General features: G+C 38.3%; 1 protein-coding gene across 1 annotated transcript in view; it reads left to right on the plus strand.

Annotated features, from left to right (window-relative positions):
• Positions 1–26,145, plus strand: part of LOC128643483 (polypeptide N-acetylgalactosaminyltransferase 18-like) — a gene marked incomplete at its 5' end in the record, with an annotated part of 233,425 nt that overhangs the window by 170,834 nt on the left and 36,446 nt on the right. The window contains one exon of the mRNA XM_053696328.1: positions 20,217–20,400. Coding sequence (XP_053552303.1) covers positions 20,217–20,400 — 184 coding nt within the window. The remainder of the gene's footprint in view (positions 1–20,216; positions 20,401–26,145) is intronic.

Genomic DNA, 26,145 nt, shown 5'->3' on the forward strand with positions numbered 1-26,145 from the left:
TCGGAGGAGCTCTTCAGGACGGATCGATGAACCTGGTATGGTGAAGATAAGGTAGGAAGATCTTCAGGGGCTTAGTGTTAGGTTTATTTAAGGGGGGTTTTGGTTAGATTAGGGGTATGTGGGTGGTGGGTTGTAATGTTGGGGGGGTATTGTATGGTTTTTTTTACAGGCAAAAGAGCTGAACTTCTTGGGGCATGCCCCGCAAAGGGCCCTGTTCAGGGCTGGTAAGGTAAAAGAGCTTTTAACTTTAGTAATTTAGAATAGGGTAGGGCATTTTTTATTTTGGGGGGCTTTGTTGTTTTATTAGGGGGCTTAGAGTAGGTGTAATTAGTTTAAAATTGTTGTAATATTTTTCTTATGTTTGTAGATATTTTTTTATTTTTTGTAACTTAGTTCTTTTTTATTTTTTGTACTTTAGTTAGTTTATTTCATTGTAGTTATTTGTAGATATTGTATTTAATTAATTTATTGATAGTGTAGTGTTAGGTTTAATTGTAGGTAATTGTAGGTATTTTATTTAATTAATTTATTGATAGTCTAGTGTTAGGTTTAATTGTAGGTAATTGTAGGTATTTTATTTAATTAATTTAATGATAGTATAGTGTTAGGTTTAATTGTAACTTAGGTTAGGATTTATTTTACAGGTAATGTTGTAATTATTTTAACTAGGTAACTATTAAATAGTTCTTAACTATTTAATAGCTATTGTACATGGTTAAAATAATTACAACGTTGCCTGTAAAATAATATTAATCCTAAAATAGCTACAATGTAATTATAATTTATATTGTAGCTATATTAGGATTTATTTTACAGGTAAGTATTTAGCTTTAAATAGGAATAATTTATTTAATAAGAGTTAATTAATTTCGTTAGATTAAAATTATATTTAACTTAGGGGGGTGTTAGTGTTAGGGTTAGCTTTAGGGGTTAATACATTTATTAGAATAGCGGTGAGCTCCGGTCGGCAGATTAGGGGTTAATAATTGAAGTTAGGTGTCGGCAATGTTAGGGAGGGCAGATTAGGGGTTAATACTATTTATTATAGGGTTAGTGATGCGGATTAGGGGTTAATAACTTTATTATAGTAGCGCTCAGGTCCGCTCGGCAGATTAGGGGTTAATAAGTGTAGGCAGGTGGAGGCGACGTTGTGGGGGGCAGATTAGGGGTTAATAAATATAATATAGGGGTCGGCGATGTTAGGGCAGCAGATTAGGGGTACATAGGGATAATGTAAGTAGCTGCGGTTTACGGAGCGGCAGATTAGGGGTTAATAATAATATGCAGGGGTCAGCGATAGCGGGGGCGGCAGATTAGGGTTTAATAAGTGTAAGGTTAGGGGTGTTTAGACTCGGGGTACATGTTAGAGTGTTAGGTGCAGACGTAGGAAGTGTTTCCGCATAGCAAACAATGGGGCTGCGTTAAGAGCTGAACGCGGCTTTTTTGCAGGTGTTAGGTTTTTTTTCAGCTCAAACAGCCCCATTGTTTCCTATGGGGGAATCGTGCACGAGCACGTTTTTGAGACTGTCCGCTTGCGTAAGCAACTCTGGTATTGAGAGTTGAAGCTGCGTTAAAAATGCTCTACGCTCCTTTTTTGGAGCCTAACGCAGCCTTTATGTGGACTCTCAATACCAGAGTTATTTTTATGGTGCGGCCAGAAAAAAGCCGGCGTTAGCTACGCGGGTCCTTACCGACAAAACTCTAAATCTAGCCGATAGGAAGGTAAACAATAAGTCTGAGACAGTGGTGTAATAATTATTTCTTACACTTAATACATACATAATTCTTCATTAGCTGGTAAGTATAGAGGTGGAGGTTCTCGGGTGTGAATATAAGGTCTCGTTTTACTGTTATGAGAAGTATTATGAGTATAAGTTGGCATAATTATATCTCTGTTTTGTGGAGAGTTAAGCCAAGAGGACCACTCTCTATGAAACAAAGTGGGTACAGAATGATAATATAGGGCAATATCAGCCATTCCACTAGTGGTGAAGTCAATATTCAGCTGATAGCTGAGTGGAACTTTAGGATTATTCAAGAGATCTGTGTTAATGGAGAGATATAATTAATAAGAGTAATGGGAGAGGAGGGAAAGATTACAGCGGGCAAGAGCCGCTTGAGTTAAAGAAGAATGGGTATAGGACCCAATATAAGGGGGGGGGCGGGGCTATAATAGATTGGTCTAAATGAGATGTAATTGGTGAGGACAGGGAGATAATAAACCCGGGAAGAATTCTAGATATTTACTTGGAGTATGAGGAGCTCGCTATTACATAGTTAAATATTCTTTGATCTCAAATATGATGGTTTTGCAGAGACTTATAGGTAAGGAGTAGTATACATATTCATCAATACCCGAACCTCAGGGAAGGCACATATTAGGCAAACGAACATTAATTAAGAACAATATTCATCTGTTATGCATTTAATATATCTAAACGAGACAGAGTAAGGGTAAGTTAGATAAGTTTAACTTGTACAAATGAAGCTTAATATAGTATGTTATGAGCCTGTCTATGTAAAATGGCCCATAAAAACATATTTCTCTTGTTAGGTGTATCCAGTCCACGGATCATCCATTACTTGTGGGATATTCTCCTTCCCAACAGGAAGTTGCAAGAGGATCACCCACAGCAGAGCTGCTATATAGCTCCTCCCCTAACTGCCATATCCAGTCATTCTCTTGCAAGCTCTCAACATAGCTGGAGGTAGTAAGAGGAAAGTGGTAAAATATAGTTAGTTTTTTCTTCAATCAAAAGTTTGTTTTTAAATGGTACCGGAGTTGTGCTATTTTATCTCAGGCAGCATTTAGAAGAATAATCTGCCTGCGTTTTTCTATGATCTTAGCAGAAGTAACTAAGATCCACTGCTATTCTCACATATGTCTGAGGAGTGAGGTAACTTCAGAGGGAGAATGGCGTGCAGGGTATCCTGCAATAAGGTATGTGCAGTTAAGTTTTTCTAGGGATGGAATTTGCTAGAAAATGCTGCTGATACCGGATTAATGTAAGTTAAAGCCTAAATACAGTGATTTAATAGCGACTAGTATCAGGCTTGCTATCAGAGGTATATACTCTGATTAATGTGCAATATAAAACGTTTGCTTGCATGTTTAATCGTTTTTATATATGCTTTGGTGATAAAACTTATTGGGGCCTAGTTTTTTCCACATGGCTGGCTTTATTTTTGCCTAGAAACAGTTTCCTGAGGCTTTCCACTGTTATAGTATAAAAGTTACAGTTGGTGCAGTTAAAATTACAAACTGTGACATTCAGCTTCCCTCAGCAGTCCCCTGCATGCTATAGGAAATCTCTGAAGGGCTCAAAAGGCTTCAAAAGTAGGAGCTGTGGCAGTTGTTATGACTGTTTAAAAAACATATTTTTCGTTTTGTTAATCTGTTTTTTGTATTAAGGGGTTAATCATCCATTTGCAAGTGGGTGCAATGCTCTGCTAACTTGTTACATACACTGTAAAAATTTCGTTAGTTTAACTGCCTTTTTTCACTGTTATTTCAAATTTTGGCAAAATTTGTTTCTCTTAAAGGCACAGTAACGTTTTTTTTATATTGCTTGTTAACTTGATTTAAAGTGTTTTCCAAGCTTGCTAGTCTCATTACTAGTCTGTATAAACATGTCTGACATAGAGGAAACTCCTTGTTCATTATGTTTAAAAGCCATGGTGGAACCCCATAGGAGAATGTGTGCTAAATGTATTGATTTCACTTTAAACAATAAAGATCAGCTGTTATCTTTAAAAGAATTATCACCAGAGGATTCTGACGAGGGGGAAGTTATGCCGACTAACTCTCCCCACGTGTCGGACCCTTTGATTCCCGCTCAAGGGACTCACGCTAAAATGGCGCCAAGTACATCAAAGACGCCCATATCGATTACTTTGCAGGACATGGCGGCAATCATGGATAATACCCTGTCAGCGGTATTAGCCAGACTGCCTGAATTCAGAGGAAAGCACGATAGCTCTGGGGTTAGACGTAATACAGAGCACGCAGATGTTTTAAGGCCCATGTCTGATACTGTGTCACAATATGCAGAAGCTGAGGAAGAGCTTCAGTCTGTGGGTGACGTCTCTGACTCGGGGAAACCTGATTCAGATATGTCTACTTTTAAATTTAAGCTTGAGAACCTCCGGGTGTTGCTTGGAGAGGTTTTAGCTGCTCTGAATGACTGTGACACAATTGCAGTGCCAGAGAAATTGTGTAGACTGGATAAATACTACGCGGTGCCGGTGTTTACTGATGTTTTTTCCAATACCTAAAAGGTTCACAGAAATTATTACTAAGGAGTGGGACAGACCCGGTGTGCCGTTTCCCCCCCCCCCCTCCTATTTTTAGAAAAATGTTTCCAATAGACGCCACCACACGGGACTTATGGCAGACGGTCCCTAAGGTGGAGGGAGCAGTTTCTACTTTAGCAAAGTGTACCACTATCCCTGTCGAGGACAGTTGTGCTTTTTCAGATCCAATGGATAAAAAATTAGAGGTTACCTTAAGAAAATGTTTATTCAACAAGGTTTTATCCTACAGCCCCTTGCATGCATTGCTCCTGTCACTGCTGCTGCGGCGTTCTGGTTTGAGTCTCTGGAAGAGGCCTTTCAGACAGCTACTCCATTGACTGAAATACTTGACAAGCTTAGAACACTTAAGCTAGCTAATTCTTTTGTTTCTGATGCCATTGTTCATTTGACTAAACTAACGGCTAAGAATTCTGGATTCGCCATCCAGGCGCGTAGGGCGCTATGGCTTAAATCTTGGTCAGCTGACGTGACTTCAAAGTCTAAATTACTTAACATTCCCTTCAAGAGGCAGACCCTATTCGGGCCTGGTTTGAGGGAAATTATTGCTGACATTACTGGAGGTAAGGGTCATACCCTTCCTCAGGACAGGGCCAAATCAAGGGCCAAACAGTCTATTTTTCATGCCTTTCGAAACTTCAAGGCAGGTGCAGCATCAACTTCCTCTGCTACAAAACAAGAGGGAACTTTTGCGCAATCCAAGCCGGCCTGGAAATCTAACCAGGCCTGGAGCAAAGGCAAGCAGGCCAGAAAGCCTGCTGCTGCCTCTAAGACAGCATGAAGGAACGGCCCCCTATCCGGCAACGGATCTAGTAGGGGGCAGACTTTCTCTCTTCGCCCAGGCGTGGGAAAGAGATGTTCAGGATCCCTGGGCGTTGGAGATCATATCTCAGGGATATCTTCTGGACTTCAAAGCTTCCCCCCCACAAGGGAGATTTCACCTTTCGAGATTATCTGTAAACCAGATAAAGAAAGAGGCATTCTTACGCTGTGTGCAAGACCTCCTAATAATGGGAGGGATCCATCCAGTTCCACAGATGGAACAAGGACAGGGATTTTATTCAAATCTGTTTGTGGTTCCCAAAAAAGAGGGAACCTTCAGACCAATTTTGGATCTAAAGATCTTAAAAAAATTCCTCACAGTTCCATCGTTCAAAATGGAAACTATTCGGACAATCCTACCAATGATCCAGGAGGGTCAGTACATGACGACAGTGGATTTGAAGGATGCTTACCTTCACATACCGATTCACAAAGATCATCATCGGTTCCTAAGGTTTGCCTTTCTAGACAGGCATTACCAGTTTGTGGCTCTTCCCTTCGGGTTAGCTACAGCCCCAAGAATTTTTACAAAGGTTCTGGGGTCTCTTCTGGCGGTCCTAAGACCACAGGGCATAGCAGTGGCCCCTTATCTAGACGACATCCTGATACAGGCGTCAAACTTCCAAATTGCCAAATCTCATACGGACATAGTGTTGGCATTTCTGAGGTCGCATGGGTGGAAAGTGAACGAGGGAAAGAGTTCTCTATCACCCCTCACAAGGGTTTCCTTCCTAGGAACTCTGATAGATTCTGTAGAAATGAAAATTTACCTGACGGAGTCCAGGTTATCAAAGCTTCTAAATTCCTGCTGTGTTCTTCACTACATTCCACGCCCTTCGGTGGCTCAGTGCATGGAAGTGATCGGCTTAATGGTAGCGGCGATGGACATAGTGCCATTTACGCGCCTACATCTCAGACCGCTGCAATTATGCATGCTCAGTCAGTGGAATTGGGATTACTCAGATTTGTCCCCTCTGCTAAATCTGGATCAAGAGACCAGAGATTCTCTTCTCTGGTGGCTATCTCGGGTCCATCTGTCCAAAGGTATGACCTTTCGCAGGCCAGATTGGACAATTGTAACAACAGATGCCAGCCTTCTAGGTTGGGGTGCAGTCTGGAATTCCCTGAAGGCTCAGGGATCGTGTACTCAGGAGGAGAAACTCCTCCCAATAAATATTCTGGAGTTAAGAGCAATATTTAATGCTCTTCTAGCTTGGCCTCAGTTAGCAACCCTGAGGTTCATCAGATTTCAGTCGGACAACATCACAACTGTGGCTTACATCAACCATCAAGGGGGGACCAGGAGCTCCCTAGCGATGTTAGAAGTCTCCAAGATAATTCGCTGGGCAGAGACTCACTCTTGCCATCTATCAGCGATCCATATCCCAGGTGTAGAGAACTGGGAGGCGGATTTTCTAAGTCATCAGACTTTTCATCCGGGGGATTAGGAACTCCATCCGGAGGTGTTTGCTCAATTGGTTCATTGTTGGGGCACACCAGAATTGGATCTCATGGCGTCTCGCCAGAACGCCAAGCTTCCTTGTTACGGATCCAGGTCCAGGGACCCAGAAGCGACGCTGATAGATGCTCTAGCAGCACCGTGGTTCTTCAACCTGGCTTATGTGTTTCCACCGTTTCCTCTGCTCCCTCGACTGATTTCCAAAATCAAACAGGAGAGAAAATCGGTGATCTTGATCGGACCTGGTATGCAGACCTGGTGGACATGTCATCCTTTCCACTTTGGCCTCTGCCTCTGAGACAAGACCTTCTACTACAAGGTCCTTTCAATCATCCAAATCTAATTTCTCTGAGACTCACTGCCTGGAGATTGAACGCTTGATTTTATCAAGGCTTGGCTTCTCCGAGTCAGTCATTGATACCTTAATGCAGGCACGAAAGCCTGTAACCAGGAAAATCTACCATAAGATATGGTGCAAATATCTTCATTGGTGTGAATCCAAGAATTACTCATGGAGTAAGGTTAGGATTCCTAGAATATTGTCCTTTCTCCAAGAGGGTTTGGATAAAGGATTATCAGCTAGTTCTTTAAAGGGACAGATTTCTGCTCTGTCTATCCTTTTGCACAAGCGTCTGGCAGAGGTTCCAGACGTCCAGGCATTTTGTCAGGCTTTGGTTAGAATTAAGCCTGTGTTTAAACCTGTTGCTCCTCCATGGAGCTTAAACTTGGTTCTTAAGGTTCTTCAAGGAGTTCCGTTTGAGCCCCTTCATTCCATTGATATCAAACTTTTATCTTGGAAAGTTCTGTTTTTGATGGCTATTTCCTCGGCTCGTAGAATCTCTGAGTTATCAGCTTTACAATGTGATTCTCCTTATCTGATTTTCCATACAGATAAAGTAGTTCTGCGTACAAAACCTGGGTTTTTATTTAAGGTAGTTTCCAACAAGAATATCAATCAAGAGATTGTTGTTCCATCATTGTGTTCTAATCCTTCTTCAAAGAAGGAACGTCTTTTACATAATTTGGACGTAGTCCGTGCTTTAAAGTTTTACTTACAAGCGACTAAAGATTTTCGTCAAACATCTTCCCTGTTTGTTGTTTACTCTAGACAGAGGAGAGGTCAAAAGGCTTCGGCAACCTCTCTTTCTTTTTGGCTTCGGAGCGTAATACGCTTAGCCTATGAGACTGCTGGACAGCAGCCCCCTGAAAGGATTACAGCTCATTCTACTAGAGCTGTGGCTTCCACCTGGGCCTTTAAAAATGAGGCTTCTGTTGAACAGATTTGCAATGCGGCGACTTGGTCTTCGCTTCATACCTTTTCAAAATTTTACAAATTTGATACTTTTGCTTCTTCAGAGGCTATTTTTGGGAGAAAGGTTCTACAGGCAGTGGTCCCTTCTGTTTAAGTACCTGCCTTGTCCCTCCCTTCATCCGTGTACTTTAGCTTTGGTATTGGTATCCCACAAGTAATGGATGATCCGTGGACTGGATACACCTAACAAGAGAAACATAATTTATGCTTACCTGATAAATTTATTTCTCTTGTGGTGTATCCAGTCCACGGCCCGCCCTGTCCTTTTAAGGCAGGTCTAAATTTTAAACTGCAGTCACCACTGCACCCTATGGTTTCTCCTTTCTCGGCTAGTTTCGGTCGAATGACTGGATATGGCAGTTAGGGGAGGAGCTATATAGCAGCTCTGCTGTGGGTGATCCTCTTGCAACTTCCTGTTGGGAAGGAGAATATCCCACAAGTAATGGATGATCCGTGGACTGGATACACCACAAGAGAAATAAATTTATTAGGTAAGCATAAATTATGTTTTTAGTTTTAGTCAAGAACAACTGACCAGTTTAGAAAACAAGGTAAACAGGAGGATAACATAAGAAACTAAAGATTGCCAAACCCTAGATGCTTATGTAAAACAAAAATAAGTAAAGCTTCTGGATGAGCATAAGGAACCTGTAACTATTATCTAGGCATCCATCAAATAGACTTCATAAGTACAATAGTTTCATATCTTATTATGACATGGCTTAACAGTCCCGGTTATAAGTCTGAGGTGTTAGGTCTCCTTTCTGGGTTATCTCACTCCCTGTCTCAAAGCATGAAGGACATTTACTTAAGGGAGGAGGATCAAGACATATTAGGAAAAAATTGTCAGCAAACAGGCCTGTACCCAGTAGGCTCTACATAGGTGGGTAAAAACTTTTATCCTACTCCAGATTTGGGCGAGGCAAGGCAACATGTAACTAGAACATAAAGTCGGTTCCGTAATTCCCCCAGGTTATACTTATGTCCTAACATGAAGGTGGGGGAGTGTAATGAACCGTGAGCTGACTGATGTAGCAATGAGTCCCCTTTGAGTGACTTCTCTAAGTCTTGTCCGGAGGATGCCCGAGGGAAAGCAATATGTGTCTCAGTATTAGCAGCTCTCGAGAACAGCTCAATCATGGGGCCGCAACTAGAAAGTGTCCCGGTGTTCAGAGACTCATCGTAAAGTAATGCACTCACAGTCCCTGGGTCGAGTTGCTGAGCGGGTATTTCTCTATCTCCCACATATCGCTTTCTATTCCGGTCTGAAAGGATCTCAGAGATTCTCTGCTGCGGAACCTCCCGAGCTTGCGGTACGAGTTTGGCCAGATCCATGAGTGCCTGAAAGCTCTGTTGGAGATCGATGTAGTGTGCTGTCGATCTATGCTGCAACATTTCCTCCTCCCTGACGATAGGTGCAATGTCTCTTCCGTGGCTCTCAACTCAACTCAGACCTGCTGGGAAAGAGGGAAGGGGAGGGCGAGGGGGGGTTCAGCAGCCCTGAGCAAAAAAGGAAACGCTAGATAAGGCAAGTATGTTTGGATTAGGAGTAGGGAGGGTCTGATTGCAGGACCAGGTCCCCCCCGTTAAATTGCGTGACTGCGACTTGCAGTGTAACAGTGATGCGGGTTAATCCTCCTTAGAAAGTAAAGAAATACAGCTTAAAATGGCGGCTTCCTTCTTCAATGACTCAGGGCTGCTTCATACCGGAGCCTTATATCTGAGCGTCTTCTCTGAGGTCTTCAGTAAATAAGCTGGTTCAAAGGCCACTTGATAAGGCATGCGTATGGGAGTATAAATCAAATATTTGCCAGAGGCAAAATGGCATTTTGCAGCTTAAAATAGCGTTAGTTTGGAGAGCTCTATATGAAAGCGTCTGTTCTGCTTGGCGATCGGCTCCGCCCCCCCATATCCCTTTAAGTTTAATTTGGACTTTACTGTCTCTTTAAAACATAAAGAGAAATGTGAAATAGGGTATAATTCTTGTTTATTCCTCTGTATTTTACTTTCAGAATAGAAGTCAGAAGTCAAAATATAGTTTTTAATATGAATTTAAAAAAAATCTTTATTAAAGGGATAGGAAACCCCCAAAACATTATTTTGTGATTCAGACAGAACATATTATTTTAAAAATGTTTCAAATTTACATCTATTATTAAATTTGCTACATTCTTATGATATTCTGTGTTAAAGAGCTACCTGGGTAGGCATCTGGAGCACTGCAGGAAATAGTGCTGCCCTCTAGTGCTCTTGTAAATGTATAACATTCTTGCAAAACTGCTGCCATATAATTCTCCAGTCATGTACACGCGCCTGAGCTCACATCTCTGCTTTTCAACAAAAGATACTAGGAGAACGAAGAAAATTTGATAATAGAAGTAAATTTAGAATGTTGTTTTGTGTTTCATATCCCTTTAAGATAGCTCTGTTTTTCAATAACAGCAGAAATGTAACAAGTTGTTCGGTTTAGGTTCCATAAGTATAAAATATGGGAGACTCCTGCAATAAATAAATAAAAAACAAATAAAACTTCACAACCTTATCCCATGCTGATCAGATGATTAACCTGATATTCCTTCCTATTTTCTGTGCACGTGTTCAACTGTATCAGTCATATTTAGCCCTGTTTGTACCGCATTTTAAAAAAAATATACCTGTAAGATATGGATTCAATGTATAAAAGTACTTTGCTTTCTTTGATACCCAATACTGTCACCAATAATGTTGTCTTGAGTAGTATCTATGATCTTAAAGGGACACTGAACCCAAATGTTTTCTTTTGCGATTCAGATAGAGCATGCGATTTTAAGCAACTTTTTAATTTACTCCTATTAGCAAATGTTCTTCATTCTCTTGGTATCTTTATTTGAAAAGCAAGAATGTAAGTGTAAATGCCTGCCCATTTTTGGTGAACAAACTGGGTTGCTCTTGCTGATTGGTGGATACATTCTTCCACCAATAAACAAATAAAGATAGCAAGAGAACAAAGAAAAATTGATAATAGGAGTAAATTAGAAAGTTGCTTAAAATCTCATGCTCTATCTGACTCATGAAAGAAAAAAAAAATGGGTTCAGTGTCCCTTTAAAGAAACACAAATCCCAACATTTTTCTTTCATTATTCAGATAGAGACTTTTGTTATTACTTTTTTCCATTCTCTTTGTATATTTTGTTGAAAAGAGCTCAGGAGCGTGCACCTGTGTGAAACACTAAATGGCAGCAGTTTTACAAGAATATTATCTATTTGCAAGAAGACTAGATGTCAGCACTATTTATTGCAATGTAGTGCTCCAAACATGTATATTTGCTTCATTCTCTTGGTATCCTTTGTTAAAGGAGCAGCAATGCTCCACAGCTAGCTCTACATATATCGCGAGCCAATGACAAGAGGCATATATGTGAAGACAACAATCAGCAACCAGCTCCCAGTAGTACATTGCCGCTACTGAGCTTATTTAGGTATCATTTTCAACAAATGATACCAAGGGAAAGAAGCAAACTGAATAATAGAAATAAACAGGAAATTAATTGCATGTTCTGAATCATGAAAGTTTAGATACCTAGGTATCTCTTCAACAAAGAATACTAAGGGAACAAAGGAAATTTTATAACCGAGGTAAAGTATAAACTTTTTAAAATGATATGTTGTCTGAATCACAAAAGAAAATGTTTGGGTTTCATATCCCTTTAAAGGGACACTGAACCCAAATTTTTTTCTTTCACGATTCAGATAGAGCATTCAATTTTAAGCAACTTTCTAATTTACTCCTATTATCAGGGTTGTCCTTGCTGATTGGACAGCACCAATAAACAAGTGCTGTCCATGTACTGAACCAAACATTTGCTGGCTCCTTAGCTTAGATGTCTTCTTTTTCAAATATAGATAGCAAGAGAAGGAAGAACAAATGATAATAGAAGTAAATTAGAAAGTTGCTTAAAATTGCCGGCTCTATCTGAATCACAAAAGAAAAAAATTAGGTTCAGTATCCCTTTAAGGGAACATTCTAGTGCGAAGATGACATGCATTCATCTATTAGAGCAAGTCATTTTGTAATTACTGACCCTAGATAACTATACAGCTAGATTACAAGTTTTGCATTGCAACTTGTAACGCTGAAAATATGTCATTTTCAGCGTTAAAACAGCACTGCAGCTATTACAAGTGTTGTCGGTATAGGTGTACCGCACACCTTTTAGCCTGTACCGCAACGTTAGTCCTGCACACGTAAAAATGACGTTTTTTCATGGGATTCCCATAGCGCCGGTATTACAAGTTTTTCGGTGAGGCTAAAAAGTGAGCGTTACAGCCTAAAACGACAAGATCTGTACCACCATCTAAAGTCAGTAGTTATGAGTTTTACACTACAAAGCTATAGCATAAAACTCATAACTAAACTGTTACAAAGTGCACTAAACACCCATAAACTACCTATTACCCCCTAAACCGAGGCCCTCCTGCATCAAAAACACTATAATAAATTTATTAACCCCTAATCTGCCACTCCTGACATCGCCGCCACTAAAAAAATGTTTTAACCCCTATTCTGCCACTCCCCGACATTGTCACCACTATACTAAAATTATTAACCCTAAACCGCCGCCCTCCTGCATCAAAAACACTATTTAAATATTATTAACCCCTAATCTGCCGTCCGCCCACACCGCCGCTATAATAAACCTATTAACCCTAAACCGCAAGCCCCCACAACTAAATATAATAAAATTAACTATTAACCCCTAAACCCAAAGCCCCCCCCCCACAACGAAATAAACTAATTTAAACTAGTAACCCCTAAATCTAACGACCACCTAACTTTATATTAAAATTACAATTTCCCTATTAAATTAAAACTTAACTGTCAAAAAAAAATAAAAAAAATATTAAACTAACAATTAAACTATTATAATTATTAAACTAAAATTAAACTAACTACCAATTAAATAAAACTAAACTACCAATAAATAAATCCTATCACTACTCTAAAAATTACAAAGAGTATCTAATTACATAAATAAAAACTAAATTACAAAAAAACAAACACTAAATTATGAAAAATAACAAATAAATTATCAAAATAATAAATAATTACACTTAATCTAATAGCCCTATCAAAATAAAAAAGTCCACCCAAAATAAAAAAAACCCTAGCCTACAATAAACTACTAATGGCCCTTAAAAGGGCCTTTCGTGGGGCATTGCCCCAAACATATGAGCTCTTTTACCTGTAAAAAAAAAATACAAACACCCCCAACAGTAAAACCCACCACCCAACTAACCCAATAAAAAACTATGCAGTATGTGAGCCCTCTTTGTTTGTACTGAGCTGAGTGGAGACCATTGCGCAATCTGTGTTATAATTTAGTATTTCCTTGGGATACTGGTACTTGATAACCCTAATTTTTATCTTAATCTAAGTTTTAATACACCTACACTGTTAATGCTTATTTTAACTAGCTCTATATTAAATGTTAAGTTTTAATTTATTCTGTTTCCCCTCCTGGTGGTTTCTCCTGCCTCATACTTGCATATACATTATACACTTCCCTTGAGTGCTCTTAAACTGTCCATTTGTTTCTTCTCTTTATATTAACTGCATTACCAGGACAGTGAGCACCCCTATTTCCACATTAATGGTTTGAGTGTTATACTCTTTCATAACTTTGGGTTTTTCTCTCAATTACATTGGTAATTAATTATGCTTATGGGGTATTAATCGATAATTATTTTTTCCCACTAACCTTGTTTTATTTATAGGATCAGTTATGGAGTAGCGGTCTTTAGACCGCTGCTTCATAACTGCTGTTTCCGGCGAGACTGAAGGCTTGAGCGGAAACGGGGGCATCAAGCTCCATTCGCAAAAGACATATAGGTATATACTGTGAACAACACATGCTCAGTTGTGTATGCTCCAGGCTTATCACTGAGGTCATGTGGTACTATTTTAACCTCTATATATTTGAAAGCTTCTCTAAAATATATATACTGGGTTATGCTGTCTCTGCATATACATTATGTTGTGTTCCTTTAATGTCAAGATTTGAACCATCTGGGTTGCTCTCTTGAGCAGTGTTTCACAGTCTATTCCATTATGCCATTAGTAGTTCCACAACATCATTGTCCCATGGGATGTACAGGGAGGAAGAATGCTGCTGTACAGTCCTGAATATCAGCTTTATGGAGTCTTTCTATTCTGTATATTCAGTTTTGGTTGTCAAGACGGAATTTTGGAAAACAAACACTTAGAGGAATCAGAGGGGTAGCTAACCTATTACAAGTCTATACAAGCTGTTTGTCATCAATAAATCATTAGGTAGACTGTCTATAATGAAAGTTTAACACTGACTCATAGTCAAACGCACACTAATGCTCCGATATATATTTTTATATTTTGCAATCCGATCAATAGACCCATACATTACAGCATTAAAACGTAACTAGAAGAGAGAGAATCTTTCTTAATGAAAAGCCATTAAGAGCTCCAAGAAAATCTTGAGCAAATGTAGAGGTGAATCTTTTAATGCTCCAAAGGAAATTGCTTTTAAAATGATATATTTTTTATGAATCATAATGGCAGAGGATCCATCCCTTTAGATTTTTCTGAAATGACATTTTGCTGTAATTTTGTTTGAGTTAATTATTATTATTATTTTTTCTAATTGAATTCTGTGATAACACAACAAGTACAAGTCAATGGAGCACAGGGTGCTTATATAAGGCATCAAAATGAATCACTCTATTCTAATATAAGGAAAAGCTACATGGACCAAGAAGAGAAAAAATATTGTGTGGAGGGGATGGTTACCTCTTTGCTTCCTCAACCCTACTCTTAAAGGGAGAGAGGCAGAGGCATGGATTAACCACCTCACTTCCTTAGGCCTCCCTATTCAAAGCATTCCTCTTACAGCCAAATGAAGAGTATAGTCCAGCTTATGTTCAACCCACAAGTGTCGAATTGCAACAAAAAGGTCTATGTTGCTCAGGACATTAAAGGAATACTCCATATTTTTTAATGAACTCAATTACATTTACCATCTGGGACCAACATGGGGGAAGCGCGCTTTCAGCCAACTTGACTCCCTATTTAAGGTCAGTAGCGGCAGTACTACTTGCAAAGCATTAGTACCCTGTACACCTCTTACAGCCAAACAAAGAGTATAGTCCATCTTATGTTCATCCCACAAGTGACGAATTGCAACAAAAAGGTCTATCTTGCTCAGCACATTAAAAGGAATACTCCATATGTTTTAATGAACTCAATTACATTTACCATCTGGGACCAACATGGTGGAAGTGCTTTTTTGGCCAACTTCACTGTTTGTAAGAAGAGTCTAACAACCCATTAAGAGCTCCAAAAATTCTTAAGCAAATTTAGAGGTGAAACTTTTAATGCTCCAAAGGAAATTGCTTTTAAAATTATATAACATTTTATTTATGAATTGTAATGACAGAGGATCCATCCTTTAGATTTTTCTGAAATGAGAAATTTTTTTGTAATTATGTTTGATTTAATTATTATTTGTTTTTTTTTAATTGAAGACTTAGCACAAGTACAAGTCAATAGAGCACAGGATGCCCGTATTAATGAATATTCCCATCAAACTTCAAGAAAGTCATAACTACCCATACATAGAATCCTAGCATTGTATTTTTTTTTTATATAAGTATCAATTATTCACATTTTTGTCAATATGAAATATGTTATGTAGAACAGATCTAGATGGGAAGCATATCTTCTTATATAAGGCATCAAAATTGATCACTCTATTCTAATATAAGGGAAAGCTACAGTTGTGTGGGGTGGTGGTTACCTCTTCGCTTCCTCAACCGTACTCTTAGAGGGAGAGAGTGTGGGGGTATGGATTAACAGCCTCACTTCCTTAGGCCTCCCTACTCAAAGCATTCCTCTTACAGCCAAATGAAGAGTATAGTCCGGCTTATGTTCAACCCACAAGTGTCGAATTGCAACAAAAAGGTCTATGTTGCTCAGGACATTTAAGGAATACTCCATATTTTTTAATAAACTCAATTACATTTACCATCTGGGACCAACATGGGGGAAGCTTGCTTTCAGCCAACTTGACTGCTTGTAAGAAGAGTCAAGTTAAAGAAAAGTTCAACCTCAGGTGTATGGCTAATAGTGGGGGCCAATAAACTACAATAATACAGAGCAGTAGTCCGATGCGGTCAAATGACTAGACAGTTCCACCAAATATGCTTGGTCATACCTTGGCCCTGCAAACTCTCCAACATTTGTTAGAAAGGCTCTGGAAAACAGAATGCAGCTTAGTAGGGACCCAATGCTATCAAAACAGAATTCATACATATAATTCATTACATATTTTTTTTTCTTTTTTATTAAATTCAATCCCCCTCAGACACTCTGCAGAGTCAATCACCTCCTATAAGTCCCATCCCCAGGCCCAAAGAAAGAGAGCAGTTTAATAGGCACCTATAATGATAAGATAGTGGTTTGTACAGCTGTGCCCCACTCTTCCACCTAGACTCCCAAGTCATAGCTGTATAGTGAGATGTTCCAGGAAAACAATACAATCTTAATAAGGACAAGAGATAATACCATTTCAAATTGTAGTTTACAATTCAAGCGAAGCAATCGAGTCAAACAATGTATCTAGGTTGTTAGCTCTATAGAGAACTCTGATCGAGAGTAGCCCTTAAGAAGTCTACGCAGATTGACAGCTATTTATCAGACTAGCCAACAATCCTCACAGTGAATGGATCTGCGATGGGTGAGGAGCAACCATTGGCCAATAGTGTAGTCTATGCCACTTATCAACCTATGCAGTTTAATTTATCAGTACAAGCGAGGAGCACATATTAATGGGTGTCAACAGGAGGTAATCTAATGATTATTATTATTTTTTTATTAAGAAACCGCAAAACGTTACCAAACTTGTGGCTTCTTCAGAGTTGTATTACATTTTTATTTTAGCTAATTTTTATATGATCATAATCATGATAAATCGTATGTATAAATATGTAAATAACTCAATATATTTCCATAATGAATACCAAATAATCACACTGAGCAGCACACAGGCAATACAGCGCACCAACAATGCCTTGAGGTAATTCTCCAATTGTAAATGAAATCCTTCAATACAAAAAATGGCATAATGTTGTTTTTATCGTTCCTCAAAGTCTGCAAAGGAAGCACCATTCTTTTTTATTTTCCCTTCTTGTTGGTATAGTGGTAGAAAAAAAGATCCTTTTTCATTCAGCGATAGCCAGTGCTAGTATAGTGTGACATCACTGACCAATATATGATGATGTCACACAGAATAAGGAAGGGGAGCGTGTGTTTTTTAATTGGGGGGGTTGACATGTTCCTCTGGAATGCAGGTGATGAAAATGTCATAAAATAGCAATCAACAGTTAAGAAAAAAAAAACTTTGGCTGAGAGATACACTAGTCCCTATACCTCCTCTATTTAGCCTAGAGAGGCAAGTGGCCTCTCATTTGAAATGAAATAATGTCCACCTAAGATATAGGTGATCATCATAAGAAACAGTGATATTGTGCCCCACTGGTTATCAGGAAGATTTTTTTTATGGCGGTCATTCCTCTCTCCCTCTACTTTATTTACTATAAGATGATAATTCACTTATTTTTTTTTATGTTAGATTCACATTCTCCTTCTAATTTGTGGGTGATCACCAGGGTGTGTTTGAACAGGGATAATGCCCTTTTAGAGCTCCTATCACTCATACAGGCTCCATAAAGGGGTTTGAGAACCAATTTTGGAAAGAGGGGAGTCACCTCTTTACAATGAGAGGCCTCATACCCTTACATACAAATGTCAATCACCTATCTAATCTATTTACTGAAAACGAGTTTGTAGCTTCAAAGGACTCCATATCCCCTAAAGACAGCATACAATACTTTTCATATGAGAGTCTCATGTCAATATGTTTGAATACTTCTCTTTCACATGGGAGATGGAACATACTGTATGTGCGTCTAATATCCCTTTCATTCTACAAAACTATATTGCATTGGCCTCTTATATTTTCTGTAAAAATGCTGCACATTATCTGTAATATAAGTAAATTAAAATGGAAGCTAGGTACCACATAGTTAGGGTTGCCACCTTTCTGGGAATGACCCAGACAGTTTGGATTTCCATTTGTGTGTCTGGGTTTCAAACTGATTTAGGCCCGGAAATGCAAATGTCCGGTTTGGTTTGAAAAAGCCACAGCCAAAAAAAAGGTGACGTGCATTTGCAACATACTGAGCATGCCTACAGTTATTTCTGTGTGTCTGAGTGTGGAAGTGTGTCTGTGTTTTGTGTGTGTTTGTGTCTTTGTGTTTTTCAATGTCTTTCTGTGTGTGTGTTTGTGTGTGAACGAGTTAGTGTGTTTGTGTGTATGAGAGAGCGTTAGTGTCTTTGTGTGTGTGAGAGAGTGTTAGTCTCTTTGTGTGTGTGTGTGAGAGAGAGTGTTTGTGTCTTTGTGTTTGTCAATGTCTTTCTGTTTGTGTGAGTTTGTGTGTGAACGAGTTAGTGTATTTGTGTGTGTGAGAGAGCGTTAATGTCTTTGTGTGTGTGAGAGAGAGCGTTAGTGTCTTTGTGTGTGTGTGTGAGAGAGCGTTAGTGTCTTTGTGTGTGTGAGAGAGCATTAGTGTCTTTATGTGTGTGTGTGAGAGTGTGTTAGTGTCTTTGTGTGTGTGCTAGAGAGAGCGTTAGTGTATTTGTGTGTGTGCGAGAGTGTGTATTAAAGTGTAAGTCTGTAGGAGTGTGAGCGTGTGTGATAGATATGTGTATGTGTGAGATAGAGAGTGTGTTTTAGAGTGTGAATATCTGTGAGAGTTTGTGGTTATGTGCTATTAAACATACTGTGTACTTGGAAATAAAAAAACTGCTGTGCTAAGCACGGCAAAAGAGTTCAGGTTTGGCCTGAAATAAAGCTGCCACTACCAGCCCTACACATAGTGCGTATTTGTGTAATTTAATCATTGTGCTTTGCAGTTTATTTTGACTATTTATCTTTTGAGGGTTGGCAGGTGAGTGTATGATCTGTAAGGGGTGATGATATATGAGGGGGCAGGAGATGAATAATGCAGCAGATTACAGAGACAGTACAATGATATATGAGAGGGGGGGTGTAGTATTAGGTTCTGGCCACTGTTATCCAGTAGCATGTAGTGCACATACCCTTCCCGTCACTTCTGCACTACTGTACAAAGCCATCTTGAGGTGGGATAACAATGAACTCCCTGTTATTCAAAGATTTAAACTTCCACAACAGCTATCTTATTAAAATGCATTTACCCCCCCCCCCCCAACATACCTTTAAAGGAATATAAAAGTCAAAATTAAACTTTTAGAATGAGATAAAGTATGCAATTGTAAAAGATGTTTCAATTTACTTCAGTTATCAAATTGACTTTGTTCTTTTGGTGTTTTTTGTTGAAAAGCAGGTAGGTAGGCTTAGGAACAGCAGTGTACTAGTGAGAGCCAGCTGCTGATTGGTGGCTACACACATATGATTCTTGTAATTTGCGTTCAGCAGGTTCCTAGTAATGCATTGCTGCTCTGGAGCTGACTGTGCATCGGTTTATACATTGTTATATACAAGCAATAGTGTAATAATAACATGCTATAAAACGTTAGGGTATTTTCTTTTTTGCACTTTCATGTCCCTTTTACAACTCACTGGCCTCTTGTCATTGGCTCACCAGATGTGTTTATCTAGTTCACAGAAGTGCTTTGCTGCTCTATATTTGACTTATTTGATTTATTTGTTTAAAAAGAGACAGTAAAGTAAAAATTAAACCTTTAGGATTCAGATAGAGCATGCAATTTTAAACAACTTTCCAATTTACTTCTGTTTTCAAATTTGCTTTGTTTTCTTGGTATCTTTTATTGAAAAGTAAAACTAGGTAGGCTCATAATTGCTCAGGAGCGTGCACATGTCTTTAGTACTCTATGGCAGCAGTGTTTTGCAACATTATTTGTAGCTTTGTTATACAATATCGAGATGCATTTTTTAAATTATAGTTATGTTTAAAAAGACATGAAACCCAGTAGTTTTTTCATGATTCAGATAGAACATACAAATTTAAACAACTTTACAATTAATTCATATAATTAAACATTTTCTATTACAACCTGTGTTTAAAACCCCTTTAACGTGTATTTCAGTTTGGACCATTATGTCACTTTAAAATGTGCAGCTTGTATCATGCCTGCTCTGCACTTTTTTGTTTGTTACTTATGTTACTGCTATTTTTACCATAAAATTTAGAATGTTATTGGTCTTAAAATCATCATATTTTTTTTTTCTTTTGCAACAGAAGAACTGAAGGAAAAATTGACAAAGTACATAGAGGAAGTGAATTCTCGGAAACCTGGATTTATCAAAATTGTCAGACACAGCAAACAAGAGGGACTCATAAGATCCAGAGTTAGTGGATGGAGAGCAGCTACTGCACCCGTGGTGGCACTTTTTGATGCCCATATTGAGTTTAGTGTTGGCTGGTAGGTATTCTACTTGTCAGGTGTCTTTTAGTGAGCTATTCTCATATCATTATACAATGTAACACGATTGTATCTCCAGCTGTGGGGACATTTGTTAAGAAAACTCCCTAACTTTTTGGGAGCAGGTAAAAGAGTAAGGGGTTAATTCACTGCTACCTGTGTTTTATTTGGCAACTAAGGGCTAGATTACAAGTGGAGCACAATCAGTAGCGCAGGGTGCATTATCTTTTGTGTGACTACGCAGTCTGGTATTATTTAAATATTTTATCCGAAGAATGCTAATGCAGATGATAGCGCACCCTAGACTGTCATTTAAGCAATATATTTATATAACTATATATATATATATATATATATATATATATATATATATATATATATATATATATATATATATATATATATATATATATATATATGTAGATATACACATTACACATATATACACGCACATACAGGCACGGAGCAATTCCATTGGTCCTTGTTTACTTGTGAACGTTTAAATTATTCTTACTAAAAAACAATGATTTTACTGTATTTTTATTTTTGTGTTTATCCCAGAATCTGAAAATGTAACAGATTTGATGTATGCTATCAATAGTTCAAATATTGTGGATCTGCCCAAACAGGGTATAAGGGATGGAGGCTTCTGCAAGAATAGTCTTGAAATAACAGATGATCAAAGCCACATCTACAGTACACTGCATAAATATGCATTTTTCTAATCTTCTTTTCATATTTTATTATTTTTGTTTGTGGGTTGCATAGCTTCATATCATTTGCCAGAATGTTAGAGAGGCTGGTATGATGGCCAAAATGCACCAATCAGAGTAAACCTTTTTGATTTTACTGGTTATGCTGATCATTCTGCCTACAAGGAGCTAATTAATGACGAAAAACAAACTTCTTCACATGCCTAGTTATAAGAAAGACTTTGTCAAGCTACCAGATCTATAATTGTTCCCTTGGCATATTTTATCTGGACCTTGTGTGAAGGGGATTTTGGCAGAATATTCAAAGTATTCTAGATCTTTGGGTCATTTGTGCAGGTGCTCAGTCAGAGCAATTTGACGGTTTTATTTAAACCTTCTTAATGTTCTGGATAAAAGAAGACCTGTGTCATCCTGATCTAGATTTGAAACAGTAGGACACATGTTTAAGGAATAACTGTTAAAAATAAACAATTAATATAAATAATTATAGCTCTAGATCCTGTTCAGTTTGTGATTGTAATACATTCGGATTATTATAGCCTGTGGTGACTAAATAATCTTGATTTTATTAAAGACAGGAGGTGAATATTTTGCATCAAATCTTGACTGAATTCAAACAGCAGCAAAGAAAATATACTGAAAAAAAAATAACATAGTAACAAGGCTGCACCAACCAGCACACAGCAGTCTAATAAACTGTAATGAACAAGTCCAGCACTTCCTCTTTTCTTTGACCGGAAGACAGCAGAACCAATCAAGACGAAAAATGACTTAATGGTAATCCATCATAGACCAGAAAAGAACAGTGACTGACTCCCAGGAATGGAAAACTCAACAGATGACCGAAGTTAAATGAGGAAATGAAATCCGCAGAGTCACTGAAAGAGAAAAAAACGAAAAGGAACAACTAATCCCAGAAAGGAATACCAACAGCAATAACATAATTAGTTGGAATTTCTAGAAAACAAAATCTTTATTAACACATCAAGGGAGGGAACAGAAGGGGGGGGGGGGATATTTGCCTCCTGTCTTTAATAAAATCAAGATTATTTATTCACCATAGGCTATAATAATCTGAATTTTATGACAAGACAGGAGGCTTCATATTTTGCATTTTAAAGCACCTACATAAGAATTTCAAAAAAATAAAAAAAATTGCCAGAGTCGAAGCTCTGATGCCCCTCTTAAAAACCCTGGGGGGATGGTACTTTAAACCCCGTTTTACCTCTGGGGAGGTTGTTCAATCACCCCTATGTGAAAAGCCCGGGGGAGGGGCTAGCAGTCATCGGGCTTGAGATATGCCCCTACTAGGGAATGGGAGATAGGGTCTTTCCCAGCTAATTGTGAAGATAAAAGAGAGTCTAATATTAAACTAGATAGATTAGACGTCAGGGTGACAGACACGCATGATGTAGGAGGTGGGAGGGGCGGTCCTTCCTGAGACCGCGAGTCAGAGGGAGAAAGTGATCGGAGCAGTAAAGTATAAGGCCACTCGATCTCTGTAGGAAGGACGCCACTGCCACCAATGTAAGATCTGGGATCGTTAGGAGGAGGAGGCCATGAACGGCCAGATTGCAGAAGCGATTATGAGCGCAAGTCGAAACCTCCTTTCAACGATTCCAGAGATGATAAGAATCCTGACTGGTCTGCAACTAGTGAACCGGCGATGATTCGGCAGGAGAACCATGAGCAGCGGGGAGTTTATAAAACTCAGCTGCAAAAACTATATCACTAACAATAAAAGGCATACAAATTTAAAATAGAGAAAAATAAACTCAAATAGCTATAAAACTATACCTGGAATCATGTTTGCAGAAGCCAATTCACAGCATTAATAAATGCATAAATCTATAGAAGGTCTGAAACGTGCATGTCCCAGAGGCCTAACAACGGGCCGCATGCCTGTTATATCAAATTAATACACAATTTATTAAATAAAATAACTAAAATAAATAAATAAACAACTAAAGCTGGATAATACTGAAGACAAAAGGCTTATAAATTAGTAAGGCTACAGAAGATAACTAAACAAGAATTAGAATAATATGATAAGAAATAATATGAAGAGAGAAATGAATACATGACCTGCTGTCTGGAAGCAGCAAAGAAAAGGAAGTGCTGGACTTGTTCATTACAGTTTATTAGGCTGCTGTGTGTTGATTGGTGCAGCCTTGTTACTATGTTATTATTTTTTTCTCTGTATGTTTTGTTTGCTGCTGTTTGGATTCAGTAAAGATCTAATGTAAAATATGAAGCCTCCTGTCTTGTCATAGAATCTAACAGATATGTTTCTACTCATCCAAGTAATGTAAGGTTCCTAAGATTTGCTTTAGATCTTTTCTCTTATCAATGTGTAGCTTTTTATTTTTGGCTGTCCATAGCTTCAAGTGTCTTTACCAAGGTCCTTGCAGATCCTTTGGCAAAAATCAAAGTACAGGGAATGTTTGAACCTTTTGAAAGGCATCTTCACGGAGCATAGCAGGCCGCTACATCTCTAACAGGAGTCAGGTATTTTAGTAATTTGGTTGGCAGATCAATTTACCTGGAAGCTATCTGGTTTAATCAAAGACAGTATTATTACTGGGTGTTTTGTCCTGAATAAAAAATTGTTATAATGGATTTTATGTAATTGGGACCATCGTTTTGATTAAAGTAGCTTTAGAATTGATTCTGTTCACCTGGCTCTACATGTGGCCTTTGAGTCTAACATTTGTAGCTCAGTGAGACCACAACCCCAGATCCTCTATCAGAGGCTTCAGCTGTTTTACCTCTTACTTCTGTTGATGTTTGGCGGAAAGCAGATATTCTAGAGATGTTTTCTGCAGTTTGGTAGGAGTGTGTGTTGAGATGAGAGGGGGGTGATGTTTTTAGGTGTCCCCTCTTCTGTTAAGCATTCCATTTCTTGCTTCTAAGAATTTCTCCTAGGAAGTCTGGTGTTTTGGAAAAATGAAGGGACATAGCACTGTATTGTACATTAATGTATTTCAGTATTGACTAGAAGCAGATGTGCATTGAACACGTATTCTATTCTTTTAACTATTAGCACTGTTTCAGCTATAGATTTTACTGTGCATGGAGCAAATGTACTTATGGTCGTGCACTTGCAACTTAAACACTGCTCCTGCATAGGGAGCATAAATTGCATCAGTGATATTTCTCAGGTGTGGTGTTTGATTGAGTGTGCACAAAGCATATGTAAAAATGGTCCATACACAGTAAATGTTTTAATTGAAACAGCAATAACTTTAACTAAAAACATTAGTCACTTATTTGAGGGGTTAATGAAGCATTTTGGCACTACACCTTTGCAAATCTCTGATATAAATGTTTGGGGTTTTGTTGTTTGTAACATGTGCAAGAAAGAGATAGATGTGACCATTCTTGGTGATTCATCATTCCAAAGTGATGTACGTTTGTTCAGCTCTGGGAGAAGATGTGAGAGGAAGTGAAGAACAGACAACTGATCAGTATTCTTTAGGTCCTGGAATAATAAATCTGTGTGCAACTGGGATCCACTTCCACTCTTCTCTACTTGAGGTGAAAACCATTTTTCAGCTCTGACCCTCATAGAAGGTCAGGGTTTGATTAAAAGGTGAAACGTATAAACTGTAATTAACATGAAGGGCTACCATGCAGGATTAGTTAAAGTGAATGTGATTCAGTATATTGACTGTTTAGAAGGCATATGGACTATTAATGTTATGATAAATGTCTGTACTATAACCTATCAGCGGTCAATGTGTCTATGTTAACCAGTCTGTTTTAGTGCAAAGACGACTGTCTTTAGATTGAAATATTCAGTGACCCAGATTTTTTTATTGTTTAAATTTAGTTGTATATGTTTCAAATGATAACATTTCCTAATGCATTCATTCAGCTACCAAACATCTCCTGAGCAGTGTAAAAGTAGTTGCAGGGTTGTTGTTGTTTTTTGTTTGCATATAGATTTTATAATGTATCCCTTTTTAATTACTTTTTTGAATCAAGCGAAATTACCCCAGGCTGTTGACTTGATCAGTTTATAAGTAGTGAACAGAATGTCATCTAGAAAAGTGACAAGGTGGACTTCATGGTTGCTTAGTGGTATACATTTAATGCTCTGCCCCCCTTCCCAGGAAAATTTAGGCTCTTGTTCAGTGGTGGCTAAGCTTGACACTCCTGATGTTTTGGAACTACATATCCTATGATCCTTATGCACTCTGCAGATTAGTTGAGCATCATGGAAAGTGTAGTTCCAAAACATCAGGGGTGCCAAGGTTAGCCATCACTGCTCTATCTAGATTAGATATCATATCAGAGATGAAAGGGACCTTCTAGTGGGCTCCACTATGCAGGTGTAAGTGATGTTATGTAAAATGTCATAAGGTCGGTATGACTCTCATACTCTATATAGCATACAAATATCTTCCAGAGACTTTGAAATCCAAAGACTAAAGTTGTGTCCTAGACACTTTTATCAAAAACTTTTATGGTGTTCAAAAATCTTTTTGTCAATAACATTTGTTTTTGACATTAAAGCCTGCACAATAGTTAATGATTTCTATTTATAAACCTAAGTTTCATTTTCAAATATTTCTAATTGCAGATTGGAATGACAATTTAGAGTGAAAATGTATATTATAGTAATGCCCAACAATCACTACAAAACTGAAACATTTCATGTGGATAAGTTAATCAGTTGTTGGCATATATTAATAATATATGTTTTCTTTTCATGCTTGTGCACACTTCACAGGTTTAGGTGTATTGCATTTACGCGTGTACCATATATGTTATTTGCAGATTACTCCCTCCAGAAATATATTATTGTTTTTTTATTTTACCTTAGATGAACTGTATTTATCTGGTCATTTAACGATGCAGTCAAAGGGGTAGATTTACCATAGGTCGAGCGGACATGATTTGCTACGCTGTCGGCATTTAACATTGCACAAGCATTTCTGGTGAAATGCTTGTGCAATGCCACCCCCTGCTCACTCACGGCCAATCGGCTGCTAGCAGGGGCCATCAATCATCCCAATTGGACCGAGAT

The sequence above is a fragment of the Bombina bombina genome, unplaced genomic scaffold, assembly GCF_027579735.1.
Source record: "Bombina bombina isolate aBomBom1 unplaced genomic scaffold, aBomBom1.pri scaffold_587, whole genome shotgun sequence".
Classification (NCBI taxonomy): domain Eukaryota; kingdom Metazoa; phylum Chordata; class Amphibia; order Anura; family Bombinatoridae; genus Bombina; species Bombina bombina.